The sequence below is a fragment of the Hemibagrus wyckioides genome, linkage group LG03 (genome assembly GCF_019097595.1).
Source record: "Hemibagrus wyckioides isolate EC202008001 linkage group LG03, SWU_Hwy_1.0, whole genome shotgun sequence".
NCBI lineage: Eukaryota > Metazoa > Chordata > Actinopteri > Siluriformes > Bagridae > Hemibagrus > Hemibagrus wyckioides.
The window spans coordinates 14,989,960-14,999,179 of record NC_080712.1 but is presented as its reverse complement, the minus strand read 5'-3'; the positions used below and the strand labels follow the sequence as shown (position 1 = coordinate 14,999,179).

The window sequence follows — 9,220 nt, the reverse complement described above, 5'->3', positions numbered from 1 at the left end:
TTTCTCCAACAAGCCTCTGCAGGACTCCTGGGTTGGGTTTTACTCCGAGCCACTCCCAAGTGTTTGGCAGGCACACACACAGACTGGCAAACTTTTTTCTTTCTTTCTTTTTTTTTTTTTTTTTTAAATAACAATACCCTGGGGAGCTGCAATTTCAGCCTTCATAATCATATGAAACACTGCCTCTGGCCATGTTCAGATGAAAGAGGTGGAGCTGAATATATTATATGTCTCAGTACCTTCCTTTGGTGAGATCTTAAATTTTATACTGTTTAATTAGTCTGGATAGACAAGTAAAGTGACACAGAACAAACTTTTTTTCAAATTTTCTTCTACTCAAGCTAGTGAAATGGTCTGATTGTCCACCAGTGTGAAAAACTGTTGAAAAAATTTTTGAGAGAGAACAAAAGGAAATAATCAAGACAATTGGGGTAATTTAAGGTGAATTCATTCTACACCCTCAGGGCCGGCTGATACGTTTCCACAGATTAGAGAACAGATTTCAACGGCATTCATACTGTTTTGCCTAAAGGCACTAAGATGTAAGGCAGAAATATGTATCAGAACTGGCTTGTCTCAACATTAATGTATATTCTATTGTAAATTATACCACAGTGCTGTTAAAGCCTCAAAACGGATTGGTCAGAAAGTGATTTTTTTTTATTTATAACAGCAGATCTGACAGTAGTGGAAGCTGTAATTTAAATGTATATTAATGTGTGTGCTCGAACAGGTTATTGTTTCTTTAGCAATAACTTACAGATAGACTCAACTGGCAGACACTTCACATACATTTTAAAAGGCCTGTAATTAATCGTTTATATGGTGATGTGTCTGTAAACAAATTAACATTTATATTTTTATTTTTTCATTTCAGTAACAAAAAATTTACCAGCTGCCTGTCCACATCACCCACAGGATTATTTTCCTGTAACCAAAACTGTCCTGGTTTAATTCTATAGATAAGAGAGCACATTTTTATTGCATGCATCGGCTTCAGTTTAAGTTTAGTTCAGGTAAAAAATTATGACTCAGAAGGTAAAAAAAAGTGTGAATCAGAACTTGCTTGCCACAGCATTAATGCATATTTAAATAATCATACTACAAAAATTAATCACCATATCCAAAAAACAGCTTCAGGATTACAATTATAATGGCAACCAGGTAAACACATAATACACAAAGCAGTGCAGGCTTTTTTTTTCCCTGTCTAGTCATACACTTTCCCATCATCACCAACACCCACCACTCCACACCCACTAGACACAGAGTGTACATGACTCACAAAAAGAGCCTAAGCTCCACCTCGTCACGTGTGAAAGCACTGAGAGAACAGATTTGATATTTGTTGCTATACAGAGTCATAAGGTGATTCACAAAAGTACAGCTAACATTAGTGGAATCTCCTGTGAGCAAGTAAACGCTTGAACAGCAGAAACCATGCAGAAGAAAAAAAAGAGTCTCAACATGAATCTTGGCAGAAAAATTGGCATACCAACAAAACTTCCTATCCTAACTGCTTCTTCAGTAAAACTGACTTCATAAGTTAGGATAAAGGCCAGGGATAATCACTGTGAGGGGATTGTAATCACTTAAAATAGTTCACTTGCTAAAAAACTTATGAGAAAATTGTGAACTTTCCATTCAGTGTCCACTGCAATCCTTAAAAAGTCCTTTTTAACCACTTCAAAGTCCTGCCTATTGAGCCAAAGACACACCCATCACCCTATTGTGTAAAGAACATTAGGGCTAATATTGTATCTCAGCTATTGTGTACACCCGCCAGCTGCAGTGAGACACCAGAGAGCTTTCCTTTCACTCTGCTACAGAGAAATACACAGGGACCGAGTTCACAATACAGCAAGAGTGTTCTGTCACCCTAGTTAATTAAATTATATTCATGTTCAGCATAAATCCATATTCTGATATTGCCATATGTGTGTTTTCCTTTAAGCTGTACAATGACACAATCATATGTGGGGCAAATGTCTGCACATCAAGCAGCAGTGAAAACATTCTCGCTAATACCAGCTTTGGAAGAAACCACAAGCACTATAAAACCTCCAGGCAGTGAATATTTGATATTCAAGTCATGGCATGTAGTAATGTTAATCCCTGCTCTTATTTGCTCCTTAATAAGACGCAGCAAAAGCAGTATCATATTAACAGATAAGCTACATGAAGCCCCTGGTGAACTCTTTAGCATAGGCACTGCAATTTCTACTGACACATGTAAATGATGAGCATAAAAGAAAAGAGTTTAATGAACGATTTTAAATGAAATGGCTTCAGCATTAAGACATTGTAGGGCAAACTGGGCCATGGTTTACTATTTTTATTCAAACGCTTTCTGGCTCTTGACTATGTAGGTACATAAAATAAAAATATAAGTTTAGGTTAGTTTAACTGGAACTGTACTGAGATCATCATTAAAAAGGTTGTTAGTTATAATTTCTTTAAGCTTCTACAGGTGTTGGTTTTATCTCTTTAGAAGTGTTATAAGAGACTAAGCTAGTATAAGACATTAATAATTGATGGAGTGGTGTGAGAGTGAAGGGTTGTTACTAACCTGAAGTTGATTATTTTACTAAAACAACATCATTGTTTCATTCCTCTTATTCCCAGCTGCCACATACAATGTGTAATGTTGTAAAAATGTAGTTCTTGATATCACTGTGTTATTGTACTCTCTTAGAGCAGAATTGCATCTTATGCCACATTTTTTCTTATTTCATGTTTGATTTTTTAAGTGCCTTTCCTCTTGTGGCTTTAAATGTGATTGTGGAGAGTGAATAACAGGATTTGGTATTCAATGTTCTCTATTAGATATGTTTTTATTGAGCAAAAAGCAGGAAATGTCTTCATGTGCATGCATTTCAGCTCAGTGCTCAGTACGGCTATGTCCATATCCTGTGCTTTGGCCAAGTCCACAAGTTTCCTCCTCTGCAGGATGTTTTGAATGTGTTGCTTAGCTTCATGCTCTTGATGATCTTCCAATGCTGAAGATACAATATAGAATAGCTCTTACATAGAAATCAAGTTTATATAAAAAGGCTTGGGTTTACATAGAATGGGTTTGTGTGTATAAAGCTATGCTCTATATAGCTTAATATTTAAATGGTTTTATTTAAAAACAAAACAGATACCTCGGGCCTCATAGATGTTCCTTCTTTCTGCAACAGTCACTTGCATGTTTTTCAACTGCAGCTCTAAAGCTGCATTAATTTCTTTCTTCTCTTCGATTTGTTTGTTCAGCTCCTTTATCATCCTCTTACAGTTCTTGACATTCTTTCTATGAGTCTAGAGAAAAAGACAGCAGTGGACTCATGCTGTACTCAGAACATCTATGGATTTACTTTGATTTTTCCACATATAAAAAAAAGAGTTTATTACCTTCTCTTCCAATGCTATTGTCTTCCAGAAGACACCTTCTTGGGAATTCTGTCGTTCTCCTCTGTCCAGATCCTGGTGTGGGGATGGTTATTTATTGCTTCTTTAATACAACAGGATCTAACTTGTTTCTAGGATTTTTCACAAGGCTAAATATAAATTTTAACTGAAAAACAGTATGACTTGTCATTCATCAATTACTAAAAACTACAATTTTCAGTAATTGCCTCACTCTGATGTGCTGTTAGAGTTGTGTTTTTTCCCTCACATATTTCCCAACCCTTAGGTTCAGTTAAAATAATAGCACATTTCATGGTTAATGGCCTGAGACCAGACTTTATAAAAAAAGTTTCAGTGATGGATGTGAGCTGTACTTTTGTATTTCATAGTTAAGGGATTTACAAATACATTACTCAGGCCAGGAAGCTTTCTATTCAAGAATGTTCAAACAATGTTCTGTAACATTCCACAGCTATAAGCAAATCCAGGCTTTACCTCTAAGACTTCCCAAGACAGATGCAGCATCTGAATGTCTCTGGCTTTGTTTCTGAGATCTTGAAGTCTGCATACTCATCCTCTTATACTCCCATTCCTCCTGAATAATTCTTTTACGAAGGTCTTTGTACTTAACCTGGAAGAGAAGTTCAGTGTTCCACATTATTTGCACCTTGTATCACACTACAGTTCTGTTTAGGTTCTCAAGAAATGACATGGCAGTATACATAAGCAGCAAAGAGAAAGGAAGAGTGTAACTGTAGTTAGTCTGAATACCCTGATGGTGCTATTCAGGTCTTCCACAACATTACGGTGTAGCAACAAAGAGTCTGAGTAGTCTGCAGCAAAATCTTCATTCTCCACCTCAACCTGGCCCTGTTTTAACAGGAGCTGTACCATAACATTGGAGCACAATGTCGACCTCTCTACTCGCAGGCTGAAAAAAATTTAACATTAAGTGAAAAATAGTACAAATATAAATACTATAGTATGTTTTATATTGTTGGCAAATGTTTTGCAGCATGATAATGAATAAATAATCTAATATTTCCTGACAATGTTCCTAAATGTGCAATCTAGAAAAGTGATGGATGAATGGATGGATGGATGGATGGATGGATGGATGGATAGATAGATAGATAGATATAGATATATAAGGTTAATTAAGGCAAAATGGGTATTTTTTCTCATTGATGGATCTCCATTACTGAAAGTACCTGGGTCTGCGCTTGTAAAGCTTGTAGAGCTGGTCAACAATGTGTCCTGGGACATCACAAAACTTGCAAAATCTCCTGTCAAGAAGCTTTCAAAAGGACAAAAGTTGTCAGACAGTGATCTTACTTTATCTTCTGTGACTGCTGTATCATACGTCTCCCGAAAGGCCTCTACATCCTCTCTTTGATTATTCAACCTCTTCCTTATTTCATTCTGCCAAAAGAAAAGTGAGTCATACGCGAAAGCATTTTATAGGACATGAAAAACTATCTCATAGCCAATATAATTAACATGCCACACAAGTTTCTTCATGCACAACTTGTCTCATCCTTTAGAACAAAATGAGCTATGTGCATCACGTCTCACTCTTTTGTTCATGATACACTACACCTAAATGAACTGGACAGCTGACAACAGGAATGTAACCAATGAAACTGTACCTCAACGGCTCTGGCCTCCTCTAGTCCGTAGATCAGCTTTTCCTCTCTGTCCAGCATCTCTTCCTCAATTATTATAGAACGGAGCAGATTGACGATCTTTAGTTCTTCCTGAGGTACAAAAGTTATTATTCATAACTTGGTATTTTAGTTTAGATAGCTTTGAACAAAGGTAAATTTCATCTACTTGCCTGGTATATAGCCATTTCTGACTTCAGTTTTCTTTCATATAGCTTGCTCAGTATTTCATCAAAAGCCTGGGTGGATTCATTAATGGATGCCTGCATATTCTGTATGTAACTAATTTAATAGATAATAAATCACACCTGTCTATACAGTGTCTGTTCTTCCCTGAGCTTCTTTACTTGTGTTTCATATTCTTTGTAGCTTCTTCTTTCCTCATCCGTCCACTGGAGCTCAGGCTTAACTATAAATTCTGGTGCTGGCACTTCCTTTAAGTAAAAAAAAAAATTAACTGCTCAATATGATCACATTCTAAATGCTTTGGGTTAAATATTCTTTCTGTTTAAATAGGCCACTCTACCATTTTCAGGATGTCCACTTTTTTGACCTTGAGAATTCCACCCATCATTTCATCCAAAGCTCGCGCTCTGCTATCGCCCTCCTATCCAATATAAATAAAAATAGGGAAAATAGAGAGCCACAAGAGATTATTTTCATAAGACATCATTTCAAAGATTAATGACAATATTATTATAATTAATATAAAGATTAATAACAATTAATTAATTGTTAGCACCAGTATATTTTATTACATTTCAAAACCTTATAATACCAAAAAGTTTGAGGAGACCTTACTATAACACTCATATATGCTTGTTGAACATCCTGTTCCAGATTTAGTTCCTCTGCTGCAATAATAAGCTTCTCTTGGGAAGGCTTTACACTAGATTTGTGGAGTATGATTTAGGGATTTGCTCATTCAGCCAAAAGAGCATTTGTGTGGTTATTTGCATTCATGGCATTTGGCAGACACCTTATCCAGATTGATTAACATTTATCTCATGTCTATAACTGAGCAGTTTGAGGTTTAAGTGCCTTGCTCAAGGACACAGAAGTGGCAGCTTGGCAGTGCTGTGATATTGAACTCATGACTTTCTGATTGATAGTCTACATCTTAATGCTAAACTATCAATGTCCCAGTAAGGCACTGACATTGTGCTAAAAGTACTGGGGCATACTGGTGTTTCATATCATCCCAGTTGTTTTTCAGGGCTCTATGAATGTCACAAGAGTTTTTCCATTCTAACCTTAGCAAATGTCTTCATGGCCCTTGCTGTACTTGGTGACATTGGCCATATAGTGTACATAAATTACTACTAAAAATTTTAACTGACATAAAGAAAATGCTTTCATTTTTACTTCAAATATAAAATGATTAGAAACTTGGCATTACAGTTACTTTTAATACCTTTTCTCTAAGCCGCCTCTGCTCCTCTTCCTTTCTCTGCTCCTCCTCTCTCTGCCTCTGCTCAGGTGTCAGGTATTTCTCAACCTTGATCTAGAAACATACATAGAAACTCACTGAGCCAGCTGTCCACAGATGTAAAACAAGGTTCAAAAACACAGCCAGCTTTAAAATCTCAACAATAACAATAAACTGATTACTTTCAAAATGAATTTTATTTAAGTTTGTGTTTCTCAAACAAACCTCAGAGCTAAACAGACATGTTCTAAGTACTTGTCTTGACCTGTTGCCTGAAACAGTAGCATCCACTGCTAAAGCCAGTTTTTACATTTCTTTGTGGGAGCAATAAATTATGCAGAATGGGATTGGGCCTGAATACTAGAAACCACGAGACACTGGGTCAAATTCAGAGCTAAAGGCAGGCAGCTATATGTTGCACACTTACAAATGTTGGATAACAAATTACAGAACCATTTCCACCCAGATCACAAACTCTTAGTATGGACTCTAATGCAGTATCTGTCTATAAATATCATAGATACATATATTAAAATATAAATCAAAGTTTAAATGCACTGCAAAACTAAAGATTGTATGTGATTAGCTTGACTGGCAGAAGCAAATTAATTCCATTTTAACAATAGACAATGCCACAAAGCAGCTTTATAGAAATCTGAGTGTAGATTTAGGTCTCGAATGAACAAGCCAGAGGTTACAGTGAGAGAGTAAAATTCCCTGAGACAACATGGCATTGGATATTATGAATTGAAATTAGTAAAAGCAAAAAAAGCAAACAGTAGATCACAATCACATTCATATTTCAGTGTTTAAGAACTACTGGGAAAGATATAAATTGTTGGTGCAATAACACTTAGCAATCAATATTCCAGACCACCTTGCTGGTGTTGTTACCTCAGAGTCAGAGACAGTGAGAGCTCTCTCTGGTCTCTCGTTGTCGGACAGTGTGGGCTCCCATAGGGTCTCCTGCAGCTCCAGCTTACTCATAATATCTGCAATGCGCTTGTTCCTGTCTCTTATGCGGCTGATCTCTTGCTCCTTCTGTTTGTACACAGCCTCAAACTCTGTATTGAAAGCTGTCTTCACTTTGTAAATAACATCCTAGAATTAAAATTATTCAAATAAAAATCTCTATATGTACAGTATGTATATGAAGGTTTTTCACATTTTAAATTTAAAAACTTTATATCCTTTGTTTTTAGCATTTTGTTTCTTTATAAATACAATCAGGGTAAAATGAGGACATCACCTGTAGCAGGATGATCTGGTTATGAGACTTTCTGTGGAAACTTATAAACGAAGGTCACAAAAAAGGGACTTCCCTTGCCACAATTTCCAGCTCAATCTTCTCTCTCACCTCATATAATTCATACACAACAAAGTTATTGCTAAGCATCATGCAATAAATAAATAAATAAATTATGAATGCGTTATTAGAAATATCCAGAACAATTACTTATACATAATAGTAGAAATTGAGCACTGCCAATGTAAGAGGTATGTAGGGTCTGTACTGACTCTGTTTAAAATGGCCTCCCAATATAAATAAATAAAATAAAGATACACTTCTTTTACCTTGGCGACCTCCTGCTCTCCTAGTTCTTGGAGTCTCTGTAGCTCGTCCACGTCCAGGTTAAACTCCAGCAGCTCCAGCTTCCCCATGTCTGGCAACTCTCTGGGAATCTCATAATGGTACAATTAAAAAATATATATAATTGTATGGCTGATTGTTGTTTGCTGTCCAGACAAAGTAAACCTTCTTAAAATCAGTATTTGCTTATGGTCCAGGATTAAATTTGCATATTATTTTAATGAACCATCATAAATGATTCAGTAACTACCAGGAAACTATTAGGAATGGTGTGTTTTTACAAAAGTCAGGATTATAAGTCTAAACAGCTAACATGGCTCTAAGGGGTTAAATGAAAAACAGGACAATGTTCATAAACAGTGCAATACAAATTATTTACATTATCCTTTACAAGAGGGGTGGGCAAACAGTTTGGCTCAAGGGTCGAACTGGGTTTTAAAATTTGACAGACGGCCAGGCCAATAGCAGAGAAGAATTAACTAATACAAACATAATACATATTTATATTACATATTAATGTAATCTTTATTATATTTATTACAATAATATTAGACTATTTTTTTTATATTACACCATTTTTATAGTGCAGAATATATATATATATATATATATATATATTTAATTTTACACTAATTTTGAATCATTTATTATAACATTATAATAAAATAATATTTAAACTAATATAAATTACATGTGAAACCTTTCTTGCATTGACTGGTTGCTAGAGTAGTTAGCATGCTTGGTGGAGGCTGATATTGTTATTTTTGAAAACCGCAACGGTTCTTGATCTGATGTCCATGAAAAAATTTTTTTTTTTTACCTGTCCACTCCTGGACATTCACTGTCAACTTTTCTTTTCTTTGGTCTATTCATTATTAAAGTAGGCCCGATTAGCAAATGTGAAGAATCTGTGTGTAGAGATGATAGGCTCGGCTTCAGCACAGATCACTAGAGTTTGGGGTGCGCCATCTAGCGTAATCAACTGAAACGATGGGTATTGCTGGAATAAGGAGAAATGAATGCGGGTTTCAGGACAATTTTGTAAACACTCGACATGCCGTAGTTTGCCCACCACTTATCTAAACCTTTAAAATGAGTTATGTATTGTTCATTATTACAGTAAAAGTTGACCTTTGGAGCATAAAA

General features: G+C 35.8%; 1 protein-coding gene across 1 annotated transcript; it reads right to left on the bottom strand.

Moving 5' to 3' along the window:
- Window positions 1-4,027: 4,027 nt before the first annotated feature.
- LOC131351271 (cilia- and flagella-associated protein 43-like) lies at window positions 4,028-8,328 on the bottom strand. Its single transcript, XM_058386630.1, has 8 exons — window positions 7,733-8,328; window positions 7,378-7,584; window positions 6,469-6,558; window positions 5,581-5,661; window positions 5,363-5,488; window positions 5,040-5,147; window positions 4,602-4,812; window positions 4,028-4,321 (listed from the first exon to the last, which is right to left on the bottom strand). Exons 2-8 carry the CDS (start codon window positions 7,468-7,470, stop codon window positions 4,311-4,313), a joined length of 720 nt encoding a protein of 239 aa, XP_058242613.1. The 5' UTR covers window positions 7,471-7,584; window positions 7,733-8,328; the 3' UTR covers window positions 4,028-4,310.
- Between the last annotated feature and the right edge of the window lie 892 nt (window positions 8,329-9,220).

Bases quoted from the DNA above. Each gene is read 5' to 3' on its own strand.
- LOC131351271 (XM_058386630.1), bottom strand. From the start codon at position 7,470: ATGAGTAAGCTGGAGCTGCAGGAGACCCTATGGGAGCCCACACTGTCC. The intron at 5,662-6,468 runs GTATTAAAAGTA...TATATTGGATAG, and splicing joins AGAGGCGGCTTAGAGAAAAG to GAGGGCGATAGCAGAGCGCG. The intron at 5,489-5,580 runs GTAGAGTGGCCT...TTTTACTTAAAG, and splicing joins AAGTGGACATCCTGAAAATG to GAAGTGCCAGCACCAGAATT.